This window comes from Ambystoma mexicanum, chromosome 3q, assembly GCF_040938575.1.
Source record: "Ambystoma mexicanum isolate Mex_15411 chromosome 3q, UKY_AmexF1_1, whole genome shotgun sequence".
NCBI lineage: Eukaryota > Metazoa > Chordata > Amphibia > Caudata > Ambystomatidae > Ambystoma > Ambystoma mexicanum.
Genome location: NC_090926.1, coordinates 23,381,661 through 23,408,404, shown reverse-complemented (window position 1 = coordinate 23,408,404; position 26,744 = coordinate 23,381,661). Strand labels below are relative to the sequence as shown.

Here is a 26,744-nt window from a genome sequence, read left to right as displayed (position 1 = left end):
CCTGAAACCTTCAAATTGCAAAGGGGATAGCTGCCCCACACAAATCATAAAAGATGCAGCTGGGATCTATCCCCCTTCATTACCAAGCTAATAAACCTGTCCTTCTCCAGCAATGCAGTCCCAAGTAACTTAAAACAATCCAAAAGCAAACTCTTGACCCGGCTATACCGACTAACTATAGACCTATCACCACTGTCCCGTTCTTACTAAAAATTCTTGATAGAGTCGCCTATTTACAAATTCAGGACCATCTAGAATCCAACCAATTATTAGGAATCCGTCAGTCTGGCTTTCGACCTCAACATGGAACAGAAACAGCCCTTGTTGATCTCAAAAGTCAGATCGATGAACTCAAAGATAAAGGCAAGGCTGCTATTCTTCTTCTCTTGGACCTCTCTGCAGCCTTTGGCCTGGTTGACCACAAAATCCTATGTAACCACTTGTCATCGGCGGCACACTTCTCACACTCATCAGTCACTTGGATCCAATCTTTCCTTGCTAACAGGACCATGCATGCTTTTTCACCACTAGCAGCGGCCGACCCAATACCCATCACATGCGGTGTCCCACAAGGCTCATGTATCTCACCTACTTTGTACAACAGATTTACAAAGGCCCTCTTTGACAAACTGGACCATCTGGGTGTCACCTACACCAACTATGCAGATGACACCCAGATCCTCCTAACCCTATCAGGCAATTACAACTCCGATGTCGACCGAATCAACAAAGTCTTCACCATCATTCAGGCATGGATGGCCACACATGGCCTCTGCCTGAATGATGATAAGACTGAACTGCTCCTGGTCGGCTCCCCCAACACCCTCTCGAAACTCGGCTCCAACTATATCAGAATTACTATCGATGGAAATAGCATACCCATTTCCAAAAGTGTAAAAACCCTTGGTTTCTATCTAGATACCAATACCAACCTCTCGAAACAAATCAACATGACCGCCTCATCCACTGCCTACACAGGTAAGCTGATAAGGGCTTGCAGACCTTTACTATCCACTAGCAGCTGGCTCATATTAGCCAGAGTACTCATACAGTCCAAACTGGACTACTGCAACAGCCTATATGCAGGTGCAAACAAATCCATCATCAATAAACTGCAGGTCCTCCAAAACAATGCACTCCGAGCTGCGCTTAATATTCCCAGAAGAGAGCACATCTCTGCTATCAGACAAACATGTAAATGGCTATCCATCGAACAAAAAATTGACCTAAAAACCTTATGCCTCACCTACAAAGCCTTGTACCACCTTGCACCTCCCTATCTAACCAACAAATTCACCCTGAAACCTAACATCAGAATCACCAGATCCTCTAACACACTATGCCTGATGGTGCCCAAATACACCCTAAAACGAGCCGGAGGAACCAGCTTCCCGGTTCTTGCCGCCCAACTGTGGAATACACTTCCACTGGACATCAAAACCATCTCCACCTTTCAACCATTCAGAACCCAGGTTATCACTTGGCTACTGAATAAAAACTCACCCCACTACAAGTGACTCAGGACACCTCACACTACCCTTCCCAGCCCTCACTCTCTACCCACTTATTTCTGCGGGCACTAGCCTCTGTATCATTCTTGTGTACATACTATTGCCACTATATATCTCCTATGCTAACTGTAAATGTATAAAATACTGTAGTGGTAAATTGTATAACTGTATTATATGTTTAACTTGTACTCTGTAACCATATTCTTGTGCGCCCATTTACCCCTGGGTCCGGAGCGCTTTACAAATAAATTAAACAAACAAGCAAACTTGACTGATGGTCAGTGTTTAGGGTGGCTGCGGCGAACATCACAACCTTTAATCATAGAGGTATGTGGCGTACCACAAAAGCCAAAACGCACTACAAACCCAGAATTTGCATCAATACCAGTGGGACGTTAAAGTAGAGCAATTTACCCTGTACCCTGTACTCTGACCTCAAAGCATTATGTAAACTCAAGGTTGATGTACCTGCAACCACCCATCGGAATATTCCACTTTTAGCATATGCTGGTGATTGTGTGTTACTTACTAGGACCCCACAGGCTATACCGTGCTTGTTAGCTGCATATGCAACATTTATGAAGGGCATGGTTCTGAAAATTCATATAGCTAAATCAGCCATAATTGTCTTCTCTGTGGGAATAATAAGAATGACTCTGCAGATTTATATTGATAAAGAAGTGGTTCCGGGCATAGACCATTATGACAAGCTGGGTGTGCGGTTTCAATCAACGTTATCTCCAGATATGCATATTTCGAGACAATCAGCATGGATGATGCAGGCAATTGGGGGTGTTTTTTTTAAATTTGCTGCAAATTATCAGGTACAGCCTCCAAAACTCATTGTATGTGCCTATTATGCTAAAGTTAAAACGGTGGCAACATATGGCTCAAGTATTTGGGGTTTAAAGGAAGTTCTTAGTATGCAGAGAACTGAAATCATTGTCTTTAAGAAAATATTAGGCCTACCCTCTGGGGCTTCGAATTATGCTTTGCATAAAGAATTAGGTATGGGATTGATCGAAGATGAAATTCGAGCTTATCCAGGAGTACTGTTTATGACAATATGCAAAAAGCATGAGTCACCCTATCCCAGGAACTATTACATGAGATCACTAACTGTGTCAAAGTAAACGCGGTACCCTGGCTTAAGTATATCTTAACAAACGTTACCATATTCCAGAAATGATATTATGATGGTTAAATCAGCTTGCTTTCGCTTTGACTGTGAAAATAGAGTATGAAAGAAAACCCCTGTTTTTCTAGAATGCATTACTAGCAACTACTGCATTCAACCATACTTGAAATGGTTCAGTATATGTAATTGAGAAATCTGGTAACAAGAGCTCGTTTTATTTTAATCTGAATGGCAATACCTATGGGTGGAAGACAAATTCTGATGCAAGTCTCTATTGTCTTTTCTGTCAGTGCCAACTTGGCTTTTTATTTTATTTTGTCATACTATGCCGTTCCTAGGAAGAGGGCGATTTTACCTATATTTAAAGTGAATCCGTTTTGGCAATGCCCAGTTTTTATACATTTAATAAAAGCAAGCTGTCCCAGTTTAAAATACTTTTAAAATATCTGAAAGAAGCATTCTAAGATCAAAAAGAATTCACTGTTCAGCAGACTGACACAAGATTTACTTGGATTTTCAATTTTGTATTTATTCATATATGAATTTGTTATATTACACTCAACATATTTGTTAGGAAGTTCTGTTTTAGCTGATAATACATTTATATATTATGTATTTATAATATGTTGGTTGCTAGTTGTACCTTTTATAGTAATTTATCTCGAAATAGTAATTTGAAAATGAATTTTTTTGTTTAGGCAGGGGAGCTGCAGCATTCTGGATTGCCCACCTGGTGGTGTTCTGTGTGTAGGCTCCCGGACTTCTTGAGACAGCACTGTTGATCTGGATTTCCCTCGAAACATTTACTCTGCTTTCACTCGAGCACCATGCCGCTTTTTGGGAACAACTTTAGTCCGAAGAAAACCCCACCTCGAAAGTCTGCATCACTCTCCAACCTGCATGCGGTAAGTCCTAAATGTCATGCTAAGGGGACATATTCCTCAATGCATTGTTATTTCAGGTATGAGTCGAAGTGGTAGTATCCATATCAAACTGCTGCAGACCAGACGTTCGTGACCTAGTGAAATTAATAGATTTGTGTCAGTAGTAATGTGGCTGTAGTTCCCAGGATGGCTACTCCTTTCAGAGTGCCATTGTTTTAACAACTGAAACCAACCAATCTACATATAGCTTTGTTTAGTTCTGTAAAGTAGGCACCGTTGAAATGAATGTTTTGGGAAGAGTAGATCCAGTGATCCAATTTCAATGATTTCTCTCCAGGTGAAACGTTTTTGTCTTTCAAAAGATAGTAGTAATTTCTGGCTGAAGGCTGTTTCTATATGGCCCATGACTGGTACTGTTGTTTTCACAGCAGTTGGCGAACAATGCTTCAATTTCTTGGCTGACATTAGCTGTCAACAAAAGTGTTGTGGGCTCTGTCACGAGGTGTGACGACCTCCATAGTCTGCTTTGGAGTGTTTGTTATCAAGTGATTTTATGCCATTTTGGGACACCCATCCATAACCCAGCCTTCACGAAACTACACTGATGTCCTAGTTCATCTTATTTCTTTAGCACATTTATATATATATATATATATATATATATATATATATATATATATATATATATATATATATATATATATATATGGAACAATGGTCTTTTGATCACAAAAGAACGTACAATAGATAAGAAATCAGATTTGACAGGAAACAGTGAGTTTCTTAGAATGGGGCGAGTTTGAGGGACATTCTGATCATGTTGTGGAGGGGAGCAAATGAAAGTCACTGGGGACAATACATAAGTGGACATAGATTAAGGACAAACAACATTTAAAGTGTTTAAGTGCTGTTAGGTGTTACGGCCAGATGTGCTCGGGATGAGACCGTGATGGGTGAAGTGCTAGAGTGATGGCAGAATGAGGGGCAGAGGCAGGTTGGAGGCAAGGAAAAAGGTTAGCTAGCAGGCAGATGAGAGGTAGGTTAGGAGGGTAACTGTGGTGGTGGAGCTAAGCTTTTAGTGGTGTTGAACAAATCTATGTAGACTGTTTCTCGTATGTCCGGGGGAAGAGAATTCCATGCAAGTGCAGCAAGAAGAGAGAAAGAGCGGAAGTCAGAGGAAGCACAGTGAGGGCGAGGAGCTACAAGGGTAGTTGAGGAGGCAGAGATGACAAAAAGGCTTGTAGAGTTGGATAGAGGAGAATTGATACAGTGGTGTCTTACCATGGATAGATTTGTGAACCAGGAGAAGACATTTAAATCTGGCCCTGTTTTGCATCTGCAGCCATCCAGACTGGTGATGGTACGTCAAAGTAGGTGTGAAGTGAGGGAGTTCAAAAAGAGTCCTGGTAGCGAAGTTAATGATCTTGTCAAGAGGAAAGAAAGCATAGTTGCACTTTGAGGTTTGTTACTTGTTTGATTGTTTTTCAACTGTCTGCTCTGAAATGACTTTCTACCTGTGATTCTATCAATCTCCTAGGTGATCAGATTAGCTGTCCAGCCTCTTTTCCTTTGCAGGTGCAAGGGATCTAGGTCACCTGGCCTAAGCCCCGCCCTCCTGGTTCCTTCCCGGTTGCCGCTCTTTTGGCCTTGGCCCCACCCATCTAGTGCTTTCCTGGTTACTGCTCTTTTGGCCTAAATCCCGCCCACCTGGTGCCTTCCTGGTTGCCACTCTTTTTACTTACTTAAGCAGCCCTCCAGCCTCTTTTCCTTTGCAGATGGGGAGCAGGTCCAAGGGATCTAGGTCACCTGGCCTATGCCCCGCCCACCTGGTGCCTTCCTGGTTGCTGCTTTTTTGGCCTAAGCCCACCCACCTTCTTAGCCCTGCCTCTTCCTTTTGCTTTTAACTCTTAGATCGAGGGCGTCTCTCGCCCGGGCGTCCGAAGTGAAGGGCAGATGAAGAAAAGGGAAATTCCGGTTTGGGCCAGGACGACCCAGGGCCCGAACCCCTGCTCAGACAGCAGGTTAGCATGCCCCAACATACGTTTATTCCCTCTGTCCACACAGGCCATCCCCAATGCTGGTCCCCACCATCCCCGTGATGTTCAGTTGTGCCCCCCCCTTCTTGCATACAGGAGTTGCCTGTTTTGCTTGATTCTTCTGCCCTGCTTCCCCTCGCCCCTCTAATCCTCTCCTCCCCCCTTCCCTACATTCTGGTTGACCATCAACGCGTTTTGCTAATGCTTGGATTTGACTTTTATGGACTTCATTGATTCACGATGCGTCACCATCTCCCATCTCTCATGCTGGATTTCCCTGCATCTTGTACTCATGGTGGCCCTGATTAATGCTGTTCCCTTTTTCATCTTGAATCCTGACTTGTTTTTGCTGTTCTCTCGCAACATTATGTGTTTTTCTGCAATTGTATTTGCTTTCCTCTCTTGCTTCTCCACTTTTTCACTGCTCACTCTTTGTTCTCTCCTCCTCTCCCTTTTCCTATCTCCTCCACTTACTTTCCTCTATCAGAATTGTCCTTGACATACTACACTATTGGGCCGTTTTTTCCCCTGTGGACAAATATGTAGGTTACAGCAAAATGCCCAATTTTATTGAGTGTCTCCTATTTTTTGCGAAGTTATTTAGCTAGCATAAACATTGCTCCTTGTTAAAAGTATGCAGTGTTTGTTGAAGTTGTGCACAATACATTGTTTTGTATTTTTCAAAAAGTATGTAGATGTTAATAAAAACTTTAGAATTCATCCGAAATGAGAGTACGAAATTCTAAGGGGGGGGGGGCGGAGAGTACCCTGTTGCACACGATTAACAGTACATAACCTATTGAAAAGACCGGCTTCCAGGAGACTAGGGTGGAGAAGCTCACATATTTGAAGTGAGGTTAGTTGGATGGCTACTCCGTGAAATGAAAATCTCACCATGATGTCACAACATTCTTCAGCGGAGGAGTCGGGCCGGAGGAAAATGCTTTGTATCAGTTTGGCTATGTATTAATCCACTGTATATGGGACTATCTTCTAGAGAGATGCTACCAATAAAAGTGCATTGGAATCCAAATGTATATATTAACTGGAGGTAGATTTGGAAGAATCAGATGTTAGAATTTGAGTAGTGTTGGAAGTTTTAGGGGCTTGAGAGCATGCTTGGGAAATCCTGGCAGATATATGTCGGCTTAATATAACTGGAGTGTCTATTAATGGTACCACTGCTAAACTCCCGAATATTTCTGGAACTGCCAAGCCAACGGTGAAGGTGGCTCAGTCCAAGATTCGTAATATACGCAAAGTATGTCAGCGGAAAAATAAAGTTAAGGAGGAAGCCGGCAAAAGGACAGGGGCAGCCAAATTCAGAACCACAGATCAAATCATGCAAAAAACAAAACAGTTAGAAAACATGAATATTTTATTTATATTTCATCATTTATTTAACATGCATATCAAATCATGTTTTGAGCTAGTGATCTAAACAATATTTAATTAGAAGCTAGAATACACAGTCAAGCAAAAGTGCTTATCTAAAAACACGACTGATAATTCAGTCAGTACTGGCTTGATGTAGCCAAGCAATCTGAACATCAAACCGGCTGAAGGGGATCATCCGGCTGGTGGTCGGAGGCTGCGGCCACATTTGAAAATGTAAGAACAACCACAAATACAAAAACAAGGCAATAATGGTTACTTCTAGAATTGAAACTATAAAGGTGTGCCGTATGTCAACTACTAAACTGTCATGACCTACTGCATACACTAGGTCTGACATGCAAACAGACAGTAGTTTCGATGGTACAGAGCATCTAAGCTTTTTCACAATTGATGCCCATCTTCTTCACGACGGTGCACTCCCATCGAGATATGTCACAAAAATGTATAGTGTAAAGAGATGCATATATTGAGTGATAGTAATTTCAGCTATGGAGTTTTGTACAAGCTGAATCCATAGTTTTGCCTACAACATCAGACAAAAAGAAAGAAAAACACAAACCACAATCAAAACACATTCATAAACAGGTTATACCATGAATAGAAACCTAAGAGTTTGAATGCTAACACAATAAACTGAGAATGTTTAAAATTTAAAATGATCTGTGAATGGCGAACAGGATGCCCACCTCCCTCCGAATAAGTCCGGCAAAAAACCCTCCATACTTTTATACAGGAGAAGGAAAGGGGATTTAACAATTAAATTTGCAATTTTACCATTATCTCAACTGTTTAGCTGGTCACCTTTTCCCGAATGTAAATCCTGAGAAATAAATGAAGACCAACAGGGCAAGTTCTCTACCAAGTAGAACTGCAAGAAACTTGGAACAAAAACATGTTGTAATCCAGGAGGGGTAATAAATAACTAAAAACCACTCTGAAAAACCCCGTGGTTGCAGTCCTTCCCAACACGATGGTGCTCACCTGTGTAAGAATAAACAGAATGAGATAAAAATCGATCTAGACATTGTGTCACAGATTGGAGCGTCTGAAAAAGAATGTTTCCCACCAGGACAGAATAATATTCAGCATGGTGTAGTTGACACGCCGAAAACTAAATGGACAAATGAAAATAATAATGAACAATAAGTCAAAAATGTTTTAAACTCGCACGGCGAATCATGCTTGTATTGTAGTGATCAGTCTAGTACTGATCCAATTCTGTTTTTTAATGGTTCAGAGCACTTAAAAAAATTACTGGGGCGATACCATTATTGCCATGTCTCTAGGAATGGTGACATTGTGACACCAGAATGTAAATAATTTCTAGATGTTGCGAAACGTTAGCAGCCAGTGACAATGAGGTTATAATCGCTCCTATGAGCATGGTGGCATTACAACTCGTAATATAAAGCAGCATGCACCATGATGACTAGCAGTTTCTCAATTGCTTAAAAAGCCAATATGTTGGCTTGAAAACAATATCCACAATAGTGTGTAAACGCCCGTCAGGCGACCAAAAGTCGGAGTGGCCCGTATTAGTCCCCTCTCTCTCAGGCGGCTGTAAATAGGCATGAGTTAGCAAGCGCTGCTATATCCGAGATTGCAACACGGTATATTGCTGTCAGCAGGCTTGAGTTTACACACGCTGCTATAACCGAAGTTACAACTCAGTATATTGTTGAGCACGCGCTTTTAAGAACGCAGTGCCCCGGCTCTCAGCATGTAGCTGAAAGCCTTGCAGGTGTTTACTAACGAACAAAAACTCCTGTCAATCCATTTTACATGAATTATGTTAGCGCGTGCGCCTGCATCCGACCTTCACCCTGGGACCTCGAAGGATCTCCCGCAAGGCATCTGCAGTCGGAGTTTAAGTATCCTTGTGGGCGAATTCTGGCATGCTGCGTGGTCCACTTTAACGAGGTGATTGACCAAATAAGCCCCAGCTGGATGCAAGGCCACGCCGGGAAAGGAAACCCCATCCTAGGCGCCACACAGTCTCAGAAATGCTAGTCAGGAGCCGCACCAATGCAACACATAGCTGAATCAAAAGTGCTGAAACAAAGCCGCTTAGGGGAAAGTGAAACTTGCTTGGGGGCAAATAAAAAAATTACAAATTATTAAATAAATGGTGAACATGATGTTCAAGAATAATGCTCTGATTACTTACCGGAAATCTTCATTACTTCTAGTCCTACTCTTCCTCGTCACCGTACTTATTTCATGAGGCACCTGCCGACACAGGATCTTCTTCTATTTCTTTAAATCCCTATAACTCCTCCCCCCACATCCACGTCACTTAGTTTCATATTACCAAGCCGGAGCATGGGACCTTCCCCGCAGGGACAGTGAGGAGGGTCGTCAGTGCTGTGATGAGGAAGAGTAGGACGAAGAGTAAGGAAGATTACCAGTAAGTAATCAGAGCATTACCTCCACGTCCACTCTTCCTCGTCCCAGTACTTACTTCATGAGGTATACCAAAGCAGCAACGGGGAAAAGGTCCCAATGAGACACAGAGCCAAAAACAGTGCAGCAAAACACACCCACAATAACTCTTAAATCACATCCCCACAGACAAAACTCCAACCACAAAGGAACCAACCCCTGAGTGGGAGAAACTCAACCCATAGCTGTTGATGAAAATGCCTAGATCAGCCAAGCCGGCAACCATACAAATCTCTTGCAGAGAAAAACCCCCCTTGCATCGGCCCAGGAAGCCGCCAAACCCCTGGCGGACCGCCCCTGATCGTGCGCAGGCACAGGCAGGCCAGAAGCCACATTGGCCCTGGAGATCACAACCTGGAACCAATGGAAAATGGAAACCACAGATGCGTTATGCTCAGCCCCAGCCGGACCATAAGCAATCAGAAGACTATCAGATTGGTGGAAAAAGCAAACCAAGCCAAATACTCCAACACGTCCTGCCCGACATCAATGTTAAGCCGAGCCACCTCCTCAGGCATTCTTGGATCATGAAAGAAGTCAGCGAGAACCAGACCCTGAGAGGTGTGAAAACCGAGAGACAATTTAAGGGAGAAACTTCGGACCACACCCCAGCACCACAGAGTCTGGCAGCACCCTCAGGAAAGGAGCGTGACATAAGAGAGCCCCAATCTCCCCAAGCCTACGGGCAGAAGTGAGGGCAATAAGAAAGGCAGATTTCAGTGTAAGATGTTTTATATCAATCTCGGAAATGGGCTCAAAAGGAGGCCCATGAAGGAACCGTAATACAAGAGGGAGATCCCAAGGGGGAAGCCCTTTATCAGCACAAGGACGGGAAGAAGAAAAACCCTGGATCAACTTCCCCACCAACACCTCCCCATCCAAGTGACCATCAGAGCCCCCCAAAAGGAATTTCATGGAGGCCCACTGAGAGCGAAGCCTGGAAAAACTGCCAGGCCCCTGTCAAAACCCCTGCTGGAGGAACCGAAGGATAGCAGAGAGGCCAGAACGCAGGGGAGGGATCCCAGACCGCCCATACCAGTCTCGGAAATGGCCCCAATGTCTGCCGCACACCTTCAGATGGAGGGTCTAAGAGCATCCATTATGGACTCAACTACAGGATCTGAGAACCCCTGAGATATCAACCTAGACTGAGCAGTAGCCACACTGCCCATTGCATCCGGTGGACTTCCAACCGCAGATCCCCTTGAAGGGGACACGGCCACCTCGGAACCAGCCATGGTTCCTAGAACCGAAGCTCCAACAGAGAGGGCAGCCAACCCCGGTGGGACCAGAACGGAGCTAAGAACAACACAGTCACCCTGGACACTCTGATGCTCCAAACCACCCGGGGCAGAAGGGGAATAGGCAGAAAGGCATAAAGGAAAACCCCAAGGCCACTGTACAGAGAGGGCGCCCATCCCCCAATCCCCTCGGCCTGAAACCGAGAGCAGAAGAGGGGAACTTCTGGTGAGGCCGGGGATGCAAACAGGTCTAGAACCAGGGACCCTAATCTGACACAGGTCACTGCAAAGACCTGGGCCAACAGGACCAGTTCCGCAGAGGAGTGAAAACCGGCGTCTCCATCCTTCTGATACGTGAGGCCACCAGAGAAACACCAGAGGAGATTCCTCCCAGGTGCATATTGGTGCTGCCAGAGCATTCAAGGAGCGGCCGGAACCCCTTTTGCAGTTGACATATGCCAAGGCTGTCGTATTGTCTGCTCGAACCAAAAACCGCCGACCGTCCAGCAACTCCTCGAAGTACACCAGAGCTTGGACAATGGCACAACTCCTGCCAATTGGATGATCGCCGGCTCTCCCCAGAACTCACAACCCTTGAGCTGTGAGGACCCCCAATGTAGACCCTTTCTGCTGGTGTTGGTAGTAAGAGAGGCCACAGGAGGAAGGACCATGCACACCTCAGCCTGTAGACCTGAACCCCCGCCACCACCATAGCAGGGAGACTCGCAGCGCTGGGGACATTGAAAACAAAACTAAGAAAGCCGAGATGTCGGGAGCCAGTGGGAGAGAGTATAAGACCTCAGGATACATAACCGAAGACTGGCTCAAGGAACCGGAAAACACGCAAGACGCCACGTGCCCTGTAACTTCAGCAACAGGCGAGCCGAGACATACTGCCTCCTGAGAACCCAGCCCAGAATAGCCAGCAAGCGCCCCCCCCCCTGCACAATATCCAGAGTACCCTCTCCCCAGACATCCGGACAAGCAGTGCAGGGTCTTGAGACCCATAAGCAGGTGACACATCCTAGAAGGCATAGGGACCAGGAACACCCGCAAGTAGAAAACTTGACCCTGAACAGGGAGAGGAATGGGCAAGACGGTAACCCACAACAACTGTTCGGAGAGAACAGATCCCATGGCCAACTACTTGGACCGTGAGCTGGGTACCAAAGTCCTAACCATGCAAAAATGGACAGGAGGAGACGGGAACGGCAACTGATTACCCCCTCCTCCGGAAGGAGCCCATTACCCAGGAAGCCGAACCCCACCGGTCCCATACACCTTCGAGAAGATAGAGACGAGGAGCCAGGGAAAACCGCCAGTCACTGCACTTGCACCAGAGGGTAATCACAGGACGTTGAAACAGGCCTGTGCCACAATATAACAGTATGCTTGTCCGCCCACAAAAAGATCCGACCTATCAAAAGGAAGATACATAACAGCCCAGAAGTCCAGCAGATTATGGCCCCCTCAGCCGACAGAGGAGCCACCAGGCTGGCGTCAAAAGGGCAGAGTACTGTCACAAAGCGGGGCAAAGCAATCCATCCCGGATAGTAGACATCAAATGCAACCCCCTACCTGAGGTATGCCTATACTGGAAAACCCACTGAAGTGACATCCCCCTCCCCCTCCACCGGCACCAGGGGCTCTGAGAACCCCTTTAAGCACAGACATGTGCCACCATGTGCCCTATCACTTCCCACAAGTCTGAGAGGAGGCGTGAAAGCAACACGTCGGCACCGGAGAACCTAGGCCCTAAAAGAAGAGACACTTGGAACCCCCTGCATGGCCGTTACTGTTAAGAGCGATATCACGGGAGTGCTGCGTACCTTTTGTCTTGCAGAAGATCTTGGATTGGAAGCCAGACTGTCTGTATTTCACCGAGGTAAGTGTGACGCGAGAAATCAGCCCAAACCTCAACCCAAGATTAAACAGGGCGGAGGGTGAACCGACTCCCAACGTCACGGTGTGCTCACCCCTTATTTTCGTGACGTCCGGACAGTGCAAGCACTGGCAGGGGGAGCGTAAAGATGTCAGTCCTTCAGCAGCTGTAGTTAGTCCCGAGGCAAATCCAACTGGGAAGGGAAGCTGAAGAGTCTTGTCCACGGTGGGAAGCAAATCCGGCAGAGTAGGTAGCTGAAGGGAAGGTTCCACAAGGAAACCCAGCAGGGTGGAGAGGAGAGGGAGGCAGGACCCAGAAGGCAGGCAGGAGAAGTGGAACACGAACAGAGGGCAGGGAGGAACCAGAGAAGGCAGGGATAAAGGGAACCAAGGGCAGACAGGACTGAAGACCACCCCGGGAGCAGAACAGGAACCAGGCTGGGAACCAAGGGGGCAAGGAACCAAGGGACCTAGAGAAGGACCAAGAGCAGGGAAGGCAACGGGCAGAAAAACAGGAAGCAATTACGGAGCGGGAACACGATCAGAAACTAACCGCGTTGAGACGCAATCAGCTGCTGCTCAACGCTCCTCTTATAGCGCCGCCAGCAACGCAAGCCGCCTCATTCCCAAGCGCTGGCGAGCCCAAAACGAGGCCTGAGAAGCAAGCTCTCGTAACTCCGAGTGCCCAATCCAACGCGCATGCGCGGAAGCGTGGACACGGTCGCCCGCGCATGCGCAGAGGAGCCTGATTCCGAACAGTGGAACCCCAAGCGCGGAAGCGCGAGTAGACCCGCCAAGATGATGTTGGTCGAAAGGAAGAGGAAAACCCCGGTCTCCGGGCAAGTGGCGGGACAGTTACTTCCATGATGCATTTTCCATAATCCCCTGCCGGACAAGGGAAAAGCAAATCAACTACTTTTTGTCTTTCCCTCGCACAGTTTAGAGGAAGAGGACAGGACAAGGAGTCTGTGTCCATAGCTAGCACAGACCCAAAAACACCACTAACACGCCACATGACTAAGAGGTGGCTTGAGCCCTGTATCCAGTAGCTGGTAGCCCCATGCTCTAAATGGTTCCAATGCGTCGGTCTAGGAAGGATGAAGGACCGAGTCAGCACCGCTGAGACTCAAACCCGAAGTGTAGACTATGCCAGACTGGTACCCTTCTGGCCGCTTGCAGACATGTCCAAATCTGCGCCGTATTCACAGGCAGCACGCAAGGAATGCAGCCAACATCCGGTGCATCCTGGACTGTGTGTGTTTGAGGAGTGGCTGGTATGTGACATGCCTGCGACGGTACAGAGCCCCCACACTTTCAAATACTCTCTGTCACAGTCTCACAACAAAAAGGTAAGGCTAGCCCATATTGCCAAGTGCTTGCCATCATTTTCAATAAAGATGTGCACACAAAGCACGAGGAAAACGGCCTGTTGAAGGAGTCAAGATGGCCATACCAGCAGGAGAGGGGAAACATATCAAGCCCAGTCCTCCCCTCTCCTTACTTTCCCCCAGATAATGCAGCTAACATCCAGTGCATCCTGGGCCGTGTGTCTCTGAGGAGCGGGTGGTATGTGACATGCCTACGACAGAACAGAGCCCCCGCACTCCCAAAAACTCTCTGCCACGGTCACCCCACGACAAGAAGCAGAGAGGCCTCACAACAAAAGGGAAGTCTAGCCCATACTGCCAAGTCGAATCAAGATGGCCAAAACAGGAGGAGAGGGGAAAAACATCAAGCCAAGCCCAGTCCTCCCCTCTCCTTACCTTCCCCTGGGCTGTGCAGGACCCGGGACACAATGCTCACGCTGCGGTCCGGAGCCCAGCAAAGAACCGAGTGAGGCAATTCAGCTCCACTGTGACCCCAAGCCCGCATGGGGCCCAGGAGCAGCGCCGGACCTGAGGGAGCCGAGGGCCCCGTCACACAGCCCCCCCCCCCAGCGGGCCAGCAATCGGTGCCGCACCAGGAAGAAAATGTCCAACCTGCCAGAGGCAGGAAAAATTAAACTGAGTGACGTGGATGTGGGGGAGGAGTTATAGGGATTTAAAGAAATAGAAGAAGGTCCTGTGTCGGAGGCAGGTGCCTCATGAAGTAAGTACTGGGACGAGGAAGAGTGGGCGTGGAGGTAATGTGTCTATAAATGTTGACAACAAAAGCATTTTCCTTTAAGAAAGCACAGTCTCAGAAATACTAGTCAGGAGCCGCGGCAATGAAACACACAGCTGAATCAAAGGTGCTAAAACAAAGCCGCTTGGTGGAAAGTGAAACTTGCTTGGGGGCAAATTGAAAATTAGAAATTATTAAATAAATAGTGAACATGATGTTCAAGAATAATGTGTCTGTAAATGTTGACAACAAAAGCATTTTTTTGATGAAAATAAGGAAAAAACAGCCACAATTAATTGCAAGTGAGATAGAAATCTAAAATTTTTTTTGTGTGCAAACTACTGGAGGGAAACGCCCATCCAGAGCTATGACGGGTCTAGCCAAAACAAAAACAAAAAAGCACCTGAAATAGAGACTATAGTAGTTTCTAAAGAGACTAAAAATCAGTTAATCTAAATAGTCAAAACTGCAGAAAAAATTATCGAAATTAGACTAATGTAGAGCTAGTGGTAGCCCACTCTTCCTGTGAGTTAAGGCCTACTACATGACTTTGGGTGTTATAAATCCACCAATCTTCTCGGGTGGATAGCCTATTGGCAGAGGTGTGAGGGTCAAGGCCTCTTACTTGTTCAATGGCCCATCAGTGTAAATCGTCACAATTGTGTTGTTCGGAGAAGTGAAGGGCAAGAGGGGATGTGAAATTGCCAGTGTGGATCCTGGACTTGTGCTCAGAAATTCTGAGTTTCACAGATCTAGAAGTCTTGCCAATATAGGTCTTGTCACAGGTACATGTAACTGTGTATATAACATTCTTGGAGTTGCATGTAGTGTGGTCCCTAAGTTTCCATACTCTGTCGTTGATGTTCACAGTAGTGATAGCTGTGGTTGATCTACAGTGGCAACAGTATCCGCATGGAAAATGGCCCTGAACTTTATTCATGCCCCACATCTCGGTAATGCTTTTGGGTCCAGTTGGAAGAGAGGACCTATCGGCTTTGGAAATCCAGCTCTTCAGGTTTTTACCTTTTTTAAAAGCAAACATAGGAGGGACCAAATCTGAATGGTTCAACTGTAGAGGTACCAATGCTTGCTAATGGCTTTCTTGATGGCCGAATGATGAGTATTATAAGTCATCGCACAAACCATTCTTGATTGGTCTGGTTTATCACGAGTGCTCTTAGCTAAAAGGATTTCGCGATGCTGGTGGCGTGCCCTCTTGAGGGATTGGCGCAATATATGGTGTGGGTAACCTCGATCCGCAAGCCTGCTTTCAATAATATCGGCCTGTTTGGAAAAATCCATTTTGTCGGAACAGTTACGCCTTGCCCTTAAAAATTGGCCATAGGGAATGCTGACTCTTAAAGCTTGAGGATGAAAGCTTTCGAAGTGGAGGATGGTGTTTCTGTCAGTGGGCTTACGATATAAATCCACTATAATAGCCCCGTCCTTTGCTTTCAACAAAAGGTCCAAAAAGGGTATTGACATGTTGTCAACAGTCATGGTGAAACGAAGATGGTCGTTCAGTGAATTCATCCATGTAAGGAAGGTTTCATGATTACCCAAAGTTTTGTCCCAAATTATTATAATGTTGTCTATATATCTTTGGTAGAAGATAATAGATTGAAGGGAAGGATTGGATTCATCAAAAATGGAAACCTTCTCAAACGCCCACATAAACAAAGTAGCGTAGTTAGGAGCAAATGAGGCTCCCATAGCGATTCCCTTGATTTGTAGGAAGAAATCCTCCTTGAACCGAAAATAGTTCTTGGTGAGTGCAATTTCTAAAAGGTCAATGAGGAATTCACTGGGAACCTGCTGTGGGTCACTTCTCATGTCCAGAAAGAATTTTATGATAGGAAGAGATTCTGACTGTGGAATGTTAGAATATAACGATTCCACGTCTAAAGTGATGAATAGATTAGTGGCAATGTCAAATGGTAAGCCCTCTAAGTGTACGATGGCATCCATTGTATCTGCCAGATAGGTGGGAGTATCGGCAGCGAGTGGTTTGAGAAAATAATCAAGATACTTGCCCAGAGGTTCTAAGATAGAGCCACTTAAAGAAACTATCGGTCTACCCAGTGGATTCGATCTATCCTTTTGTATTTTAGGAAAGATATAAAAGAGCGGAGCTCTTGTGCCTTTGATGGTAAGGAATGAAAATTTCTTAGGGCTCAGAATGTTAATGTCACGTGCCCGTTTGGCCAGGGCAAGAATCTCCGCCGGTATACTATCTGTCGGATCTCCTCTGAGTTTCAAGTAAAAAGAAGTATTGTTTAATTGTCTCATCACCTCGGAGGCATAGTACACGGCATCGCACGCCACCAGTCCTCCCCCTTTATCAGCCTGCTCGATAATAATGGAGGAGTCTTCTTCGAGTCTTTTAAGGCATTCCCATTCCTTCTTGGAGAAATTATATGACCTGTTGTGTTTAGCATCGGTAGGAGTAGAAAAGATAGAGTGAAAATCTCGGAGTACTGACCGCTCAAAAATCACGGTTTCCGGAGAAACCATTTGAGAAGTCGGTGTAAACCCAGAGTTCAAATGAAATGGAGTGTTGTTCCCTTCTAGGCTTTTAGAATTGTTGGCACCAAAGTAGTCTTTCAAGCGGACCTTGCGGAAAAAAATTCCAGAGCTTTATTTCAAGGTCCATCTGGCTGGGATTCTTCATCTTGCATGTGGTTCCTTTTGGACTCCCTGTTTCATAGCTCCATAGCTGACTACTACGCTACCATCATCCGGTGGAAAGTGGACTACCACTCCCTCTGGAATACAACGGTCCACGTGGGTCCCGGATCTCTCTCTTAGGTTCATTACCTCCTCCTTGACCCCCCCTTGGTAAGACCTTTTTGCATTGTTTCTGGCACTATGGTTACTGTTAGTTGCTTGGTACGTAACCCATGTTTTCTTGCAGCAGCTTGGGGTCCCAGAGGTTTGCGGTCCCGGATTGGAACATCTCTGCCTGTGGCCTCAACGGTTGCACAGAGAGTGACTTTGGGTTCTCTCTGTGCGGCATTTGGGGACGGAGGCCTCTTCTGCCTACACGACACTCAAGTCTCAACAATAGTACTTTCAGCTATGGAGTTTTGTACAAGCCGAATCCATTGTTTTGCCTACAACATCAGACAAAAAGAAATAAAAACACAAACCACAATCAAAACACATTCATAAACAGGTTATACCATGAATAGAAACCTAAGAGTTTGAATGCTTACACAATAAAATGAGATAGTTAAAAATTAAAAATGATCTGTGAATGGCGAACAGGATGCCCACCTCCCTCCGAAGTCCGGCAAAAAACCCTCCATACTTTCATACAGGAGAAAGAAAGGGGATTTAGCAATTAAATTTGCAATTTTACCTTTATCTCAACTGTTTAGCTGGTCACCTTTTCCTGAATGTAAATCCTGAGAAATAAACGAAGACCAACAGGGCAAGTTCTCTACCAAGTAGAACTGCAAGAAACAAAGAACAAAAACAGGAACATGTTGTAATCCAGGAGGGGTAATAAATGACTAAAACCACTCCAAAAAACAGTGAAAAACCCCCTGGTTGTAGTCCTTCCCAATATAAACATTGAATCAAAACACGATAGTGCTCACTTGTGTAAGAATTAACAGAATGAGATAAAAATCGATCTAGACATTGTGTCACAGACGGCAGATAGCATTGGAGCGTCTGAAAAAGAATGTGTCCCACCAGGACAGAATAATATTCAGCATGGTGTAGTTGACACGCCGAAAACTAAATGGACAAATGAAAATAATAATGAACAATAAGTCAAAAATGTTTTAAACTGTTTTAAACTCGCATGGCGAATCATGCTTGTATTGTAGTGATCAGTCTACTACTTATTCAATTAATGGTTCAGAGCACTTCAAAAAATTACTGGGGGGATACCATTATTGCCATGTCCCTAGGAATGGTGACATTGCGACACCAGAATGTAAAGAATTTCTAGATGTTGCGAAACGTTAACAGCAAGTGACAATGAGGTTATAATCGCTCCTATGAGAATGGTGATATTACAACTCGTAATATAAAGCACCATGATGACTAGCAGTTTTTCAATTGCTTAAAAAACCAATATGTTGGCTTGAAAACAATATCCACAATAGTGTGTAAACGCCCGTCAGGCGACCAAAAGTCGGAGTGGCCAGTGCTAGTCCCCTCTCAGGCGGCTGTAAACAGGCATGAGTTAGCAAGCGCTGCTATAGCCGAGATTGCAACACGGTATATTGCTGTCAGCAGGCTTGAGTTTACAAACGCTGCAAGATTCGGACTTGTGAAAAGGTGAATGTTGTTTACAACAAAAGGCAGGGAGAGTGGTAATGACGGAATGAATAAAGTAGGATGTGATTTATACCTGTCCCTTGGATGTAATGGTATACTATGCTTGTGGGCTCCTTGTTTTTCTTGGTTAACTTATGAGGTAATGGTTTAATGCCATCGGCCAAATGTCCTTTGCGTTTGGAAAAGGTTGTGGCTTGTACACTGCTCACGATCCACCAATATCAATATATAATATCATCTATATGTATATTTGTGAAAGTGTGTTTGCATGTTCCAGGTTGGCTCCAGCCCCGCAACCGTTGGTGGGCTGAAATTTTGGCCCAAGGTCAGCATACCAGTTTGGGGTGTACTGCCAATAGTGAAATCTGACCAACCCCACCCATTCACCCTGTACAGGATGGGTTCTGGCCTGTGTTTATCGGTATAGGCGATTTCAGGAGAATGGCGATTTTGCGATTAATTTTTTTTTTTTTTTAAAGTTATGACACAATCAAACATACACAAGGCTATAGCAGACCCCCACGTGCATGTCAGCTACAGAACTGGGCTATGCCGGGTGGTACCGCTAGTTGATATATAATAGTGAAACTTGAGGGAACCAACTGTGAAGCTATCTATTGATATCATTGCTCCTTACTTAATTATCAGTTATTTCACTCCTAGAGCCATAGTATGCTCTTCAGAGTTAGATGGCAGAGGAACATTTTCTTTTTAATAAAGTGTCATAAACTATGTAGCTCCTGGGTTCGAGTTTATAAAATGGGAAGACAATGTCCAACGGTCCCCTCCTGATTTATTAGCTGTTGTATTGGAAGATGTGAGAACCAGATACTATGCAGACGTATGATGGAGGTGGCGTTGGAGTAGCCAGAGGAGAGGGGTAAGCGGACTGAGTGGTTCAACCATCTTGGTTTCTGTTAGGGCTCGCCACAACTTCCTGTCATGCCCTACTTCCTGCAGACAAAGCACGTCTGGGTATGGGGTCAGAAGGCAAAGGCCACTTTTTACAGGAGCCTGGATAGGACCCTTGACAACAGTGTTGCTTTGGACCAATCCCCTGTAACATTTTGCCTTTATAATGAGAGCAAATCCATTGCAGTTAATCTGTTTGCTCTGTTGTTCCTTAAAAGGCATGGAGTCATAAACAAACCTATATTGGTTAGTGGCCGTAACAGAACCTTTGTAAAAGGCACTATTCAAATGGGGTGTGAGGCTGACTGACTTTTGGGCTTTCGTTTTCAGGCTAGTAATGCATGTATGGAAATCTTCTACTGGGATTTAGGCAGATTGCTTGCTAGTCTGACTTAGTAGACAATGCAGAGTGTAAGGAATGATTACAAATCCACCAGATGCCTGGGTTTTGGCTTTGTCATCATATCAAAGTATATGGTTTCCGTCCCCAATCACTGGAATGTGAGATGTGTGATTGTACTTTCACACCGTGTAGTATATCAGCCTGATTGCTGTTTTCATGTTATGTGCATTGTAATTGCAGGCGATTTCTTTTCAGCCTTTGTAATGAGCGTATTCAGTTGAACCCTAACGGTAGTTAGTTTATGGTAAATTGTATTGGAGCCAGTGTCCATGCGCCAGTCTATCTCTCTACCCTCTGTATTTTGGGTAAGTTGTCAGCTAGCACCCCCCACTTCACAGGTATTGTTATACAAGTTGTCTGCCACGTCATTAGGAGACGATTAGGAGTACATTTGTATTGGCGAGGAGGTACTGTGACAGCAACCAATTATTTGTCTTTCTAGGGGCCCATCCAATAGGACACTTGGTCACAACTGAGCCATGGCTAGAGATGGTGAATGTTTTTGGGAAACGTCTATCCCATCCACTGGTAGAGTAGTACTAACAAATAAATAATTAGTGCAAGTCTATTTTTAGGTTTCCTGGTGTTTGTCTCCAAACATCGGTCACCTCTAGTACAGCGAGTTAAGATAATTCGGGGGTCGCCACCCAGCTACCCCTTGTGAGACTGGTAAATCAGAATATCAGATCACCCCCAAAGATGATATGTCCTTTGTAGAAAACTGAAATTTGATGCATCAAAGGATGAGAAGTAGGAGAAATTCAGCCTGCTTCTCGTTTCAGGCACACATTGTTCGCAGAGTAAACTGTTGACTACCTATTCCTGACATTGAGGCATAACAACCCTCCCTATCGAGATAAGACTCCTGCTTGAAGAAAGGGAAACTAGAGTGGCATACAATGGCCATCCCTGCTTTTTTGTACATTGAAGATGGTGAAAGTTGTAGGGGGCGTGTTTGTTTTGTAATGGTTTGTGATCACTCTTGAGCAAGTGCATCTCCTGGATGAATGCTACATCCATCTCCTACGTCATCCAGAAGGGGAAATAAGCATGAGCGCTTTTTCAAGGAGTTGAGTTCTCTTACATTAAGGGTTGAAACATTAGTCATTCATATCCAAAAATTAGTTCTGCAATGAAAAAAATTCCTTGTGCATGCAACTCCCCCCACGGCCACAATCCCATAGCATTCCAACCAAAGACAAACCAGCCCACACCTACGTGAAACCCCTATGCAAACAAACAATCTCCGGAGTAGAAGATGCAACGTTTCCCTCTCGAGCAGGTTATCTTAACACCCATGGAGCTTAAACGACAACAAAGGGAATCCTCTATAGTATGCAACCTGGTCCAGGCATCGAAAAGGACAAATGCTGTGGAACTAGGAGCTAGCCAGGCATACCTATGAAACGGGGCAACTTCACAGAAGCCTAATAATGAAAGCAGAGCAGACATTGCACTGTGAAAACCAGAAACATATGTCCGCCATCCAGGAGTAAGCCTCAGTGAGACCGAGAGCCTCACCACATGCATGGCATGGCAATTCCAGGAAACTGAAAATGTGTACATCACAGAAGGAGATGTGGATTTAACAGTTGGCAGTGAGGCCATTCAGCAGTCTTGGCTTGCCACCTTCTCGTCTGCAGGCCTTTGCTACTTCTGCCTGAATTGTGTCTGAGTTGCTGAGGCTTCATTATTGTTGCCATTCGGGAGTTTAAGTAATGTCTTCCTAAACCAAGGTTTGCCACTCTCCCTCCTCTTGCGTGGCCCAGTCTCCACCCAGAGCTTCCCTACGCGAAATTGTTGGCAATAATAATCCTCTGCTACAGACTTCTTGCGAAGTGGAGATGTGCGGCAGAGCTTGGTTATATTGAAAGGAAAGGCCACAGGATAAGGACAACCTGTAATATATATTATCCTGGATTAATATGTCTGTGATTGGCTTGAGGGCATGTCTCTCTTGGAGAGTCTGTAAGGATAGATCCCGAAAACACTTGGATTCTACAGTTCATGGAGTCGCTTTCTCCCTGCTGCTGACTAGTATTTTCTCATTCAGAGTTATGGAATGTATTTTTAGCAAGATCTCATATTTCAATCACCTCCTGGAAAATCAGGTGGAAAAAAAATGCGGATACTGGGCCTGCCAAGTCCGAATGCTTGCTCTTCTCCCTAAGAAACTGAAAGTGAAGATTACCTCTTCAAGAGCAATTCTCAAGGTCTTTGCATTTGGACAGCAGGAAGGCCCATGCAGCCTGTCTGTGCCGCTAACACACAAAGAGCTCCTACATTGCTTCTCCCACGAGGGCACACCACCCGGTGTCCAGCCGCAGCAGAATAATCAAGCAGGTCTTCCCCCTGCTTACCAGGAGCACCCGCTCCCCTCAAGATGGGCGCTGTAACTCTCCTGCAAACGCATTTACTGCACCAGCTTCCTCAACGTATGGTGCTGCTCACAGTGAGCCCCACCTCCAACTGCTCCGATTGGTCCCCCGGCTAGAAAATACTGCCTACTCTTCTCTGCCAGCAGGCGGAGCTGGCCTCCATCGAAGGCCCACATCAGAGGCCCGCGTAGCCTGTCTTTGCCTGTCTGTGCATGGACACCATGCGCCATCCACAACAATTCTGCCACAGGTATGTGCCCATCAAGATGTCCATCGCCTTCTTGTGCTTCCTGCCCAGACTCCTCCCAGACTATACCCCCCACAGAATTCCTTCCACAGCTTGCCCCGCATTTCACCACCGCTATAGCTTTCCCTGCTCTCCAACTTCCATGCCTCGGAACCGCAACACTTATCAGTCTTGTTACAAGCACCCATACAATTACTCCCCCCCCCACCCCCCCCCTCGCCCTACTACCTCCGCTCACCACCAATACGCCCCTCTCACCTGACCAGGAAACTACTCTGGTCTGCACCTTTACCACACAGAACCATCCACCCCCTTCCCTGTTCACAATTCCACCTCCTACAATAACACCCCCACCCAACTAAACTGTGCCCTAATCAACGCCAGATCCATAGTGGCACATGCTCTTGACATACATGACCTCATCATCCTCAACAACCTCGAGACCCTCGCTTTTTTAGAAACCTGGCTCCACCCCTCTGCTGTCCCAGCTCTCTCCATTGCCACCACCCCCCTCCCCCCCGGCTTCACTATTCTTTGCAGTTACCGCCTGTCACACAAAGTTGGAAGTGTTGCTCCTATCCACAAAACACTGATCTCCATTAGACACTTCACCTCCAGCCCCCCAACTGCCATCTCCTCTCCACCAAAATGTTGCCCTCCCCCCACAACAACATCACGCTCCACCTATAATACCATCCTCCTGGTCCTACACTCTCATTCGAAGAGGACATCCTGCAGATCCTCACATCTAACCTAAAGCCCACCTCCAAACTCCTCCTCATGGGTGACCTCAATTTAGGATATAATGACCCCTCGGATAAAGATGTGCCATCCCTATCCAACGGTATCATCTCCAACACACCCTGCCCTTGTCCTACCACCACATTATTTATTTCTCCATACCCATCGAGACCGACCTTACCAACACCCGCCCCGCCCTGCTCTACCTCCAGCTCTAGGGAGCTGAAGTGCAACCTGACACAAGCATATCCCCCTCACATAACTGACTCTGCATTACTTGTAGACCTCTACAACAATTCCATTGCCCATGGCCTGGATATCCTCGTCCCCCATGCCCCCCTTGAAACTGTGCAAGGGCAAACTGTCTGCTCACTTGGTTTAACCTAGACCTCCAAAGCCTCGGCTCCATGGAACATGCTGCTGAATCCAACCTGGGGCAGTGTCCCCTCTGCTACCAACAAAACCCACTTCCTCGCCTAAGAAAACCCACCATCCACAAAGCCAAATCCTCCACCTACAACGACAGAATCAACAAAGTAAAATCTGATCCTCGCAAGCTCTTCACCATCCTACGAGAGCTGGAAAGCCCATTATCCCCACCCACCAACTTGCCCAAAGACAATGCTTGATGCAGCAAATTCAAGCTGCCCTTATGGGCAAAATCAACTCGCTTCAAGACAAAATACACTCACACTCACACACACTTACTTTGACTTCCAGCACATCTCCGAACCTGAAACTTCCTGCATCATCAAATGCTTCAAGCCCTCCAGCTGGAAAGGTGACCTATGTCCAGAAGCTCTGACCCCGCTCATCGCCACCATCTTAAACCCCTCTTTCGCTACTGCAACCGTTCCCACCAGCCTCAAAGAGGCTTGGATCTCACCCCTCCTCAAAAAGTCATCCCTCAACCCCTTCCACCCCCACCAACTACCGCCCTATCACCACTATCCCCTTCCTCCTCAAAATCCTGGACTGAGCTGCTTGCATCCAGATCTAACAATTTCTCAAGACCCACAACATCCTCGGCCCCTTCCGCTCCAGATTCGGTACAGAATCCACACTAATTGACCTAAAGAATCAACTGGATGACATTTGTGATGCCGGGAAATCCGCCTTCCTCCTACTCAACCTGTCAGTCGCATTTGACCTCCTCAACCACCACACCCTGTGCCACTACCTCTCTACCACCGCCAACTTCTCTCCCGAAGCCACCAGCTGGGATGCCTCTTTTCTAGCCGACAGAACTGCTCGAGTCTTCTCTGACAACTCTGCTGCTCCACCCACCCCAGTTTCCTGTGGCATCTCCCTTAAGGCTTGTGTATCCCACCTACACTATACAATGCGTAGACACGCCCTCTCTTTGTTACCTGGACTCCCCTGGCATCTCCTACACAAACTATGCAGACGACACACAGATCCTCCTCCTCACTGGCAACTACCCCCATGATTCCACCACTATCAACTCCATATATGAAACCATTCAAGCCTGGATGGCCTCCCACCAGGTCTGCCTCAATGATGACGAGACCGAGATCCTTATCGTCAGCTTCCAGTCCTCACTCTCCAATCTCGACCTTGCCTATCAATCCTTCAGAAAGGACTAATTCACCATCCAAGCCCACCTCTGGTCTAAACTCTGGGAGTATACCTCAATGCCAACATCAACATGGCACGACAAGTAAATACCATCTCCCCTTCACAGTCCACACCATCAAGCTGCTAAATGCATGCAAACCCTTCCTGACCGTTCACAAACGCGCCTCACCATTGCCAAAGCCATCATCCGCTCCAGACTTCACTATTGCAACATCCTCTTTGCAGGCATCACAGAAAAAAAAACTCAATAAAATTCAAATCATACTCAATAATGCCCTCAGAGCTGCCCTTGATATTTCCAGATCTCTGCATCTAGGAAAGCAGGCCATTGGCACCCCATCAGACAATGCATCAAATTTAAAATCCTGACACACTGCTGCCTCTCCAACTCGGCTCAGACTTGCTTATCTCAAAGACTCTCAAGACCTGCCTCCACCTGGCCTACACACACCCCCAACAGCCATGGCATAGCCATGCCCAGATTCAAGCGCCAGAGAGCCGTAGGCTCCAGCTTCCCTGTTACTGCATCCATACTCTGGAAGTTCCTACCACCTTCGCGCTGAGCCCACATACAGGCTTTTCAGAAAACAGTTAAAATGTGGCATGGCTCTTCAACTAACTTTTACTTGACCTCCTTCCCCCTCGCCCTCCCTGCCGCTCTCCTCAACCATTGTACTGCTTCTGGACTGTAACTAGCACCTTAATGCCCTGTGCTTACTGCGCTGCTATAAATGAAAGAATAAATAAATATGTTTGATCTTCAGGATACCATTTTTGGAACTGAGTTGCGGCACAGAGTTTGACAAGTCATTACAATGCTTCTCTTTGGCATGTGCCAAATAGCTTGGATATCCAGCTTAATAGCTTGGTTAAGTTTAGAAATCTCTTCCCTAAGGGCTGGCATCTGTCCTTCTACTGTGTTTAGTAAGCTGTCAAGGCAAAAAATCAAATCCTCCTCTCAGAAAGAAATTGGGGAGCTCATTCTGAGTGGTTGTTTACTCCAGATTGCAGAGCTTCATGCGGGCTGAGCGATCAATATTTTTTTTCTTTTTTTTAGAGTTATAGCATGCATGTAGTGTCCATGGAACCATTAACAGGTTTTATTTACTGTGTTTTGTCATTGGCGGTTGGCACAGAGCGTCAAGACAATTTCCAATCCCTATGGTGAACTCCGACAATTGCTCTCTGGCCACGAAACGGCATGGCCCACTCTACACCCAAACACCCCCTGCCTCCCCCCCCAAATACCTGCCTCCCTTGAAGATTAACCAAACACTCTGGACTCGCTTGTAGCCAACTATTCACAGCTGGGCTCTGTCCACTGTTGGTGACTAGTATAGGCGCTGGGCCCAAGTCTTGATACAGCTTCTGCTCGGTGCAGGTACATAATCTTGTATCTGAGAAGACATTGCTGGCCTCTGGCAGCCATTTCCATTCTGTGCACTCTGCTTTCATGTCTTTATTGTCTGTGGCTTCTACCTTTTTTGAAGCAGCACATCTGGATCCTCTGTGCTGGGCTCACTCCATGGTGCTTTCA

The 26,744-nt window shown here is 46.1% G+C and overlaps 1 protein-coding gene across 1 annotated transcript in view; it reads left to right on the top strand.

The window, feature by feature from the left end:
• CBY1 (chibby 1, beta catenin antagonist) overlaps nt 1-26,744 on the top strand; it is a 101,277-nt gene that overhangs the window by 10,463 nt on the left and 64,070 nt on the right. The window contains exon 2 of the mRNA XM_069652968.1: nt 3,348-3,554. Within this exon, the coding sequence (XP_069509069.1) occupies nt 3,477-3,554 (78 nt within the window). The 5' untranslated portion in view covers nt 3,348-3,476. The remainder of the gene's footprint in view (nt 1-3,347; nt 3,555-26,744) is intronic.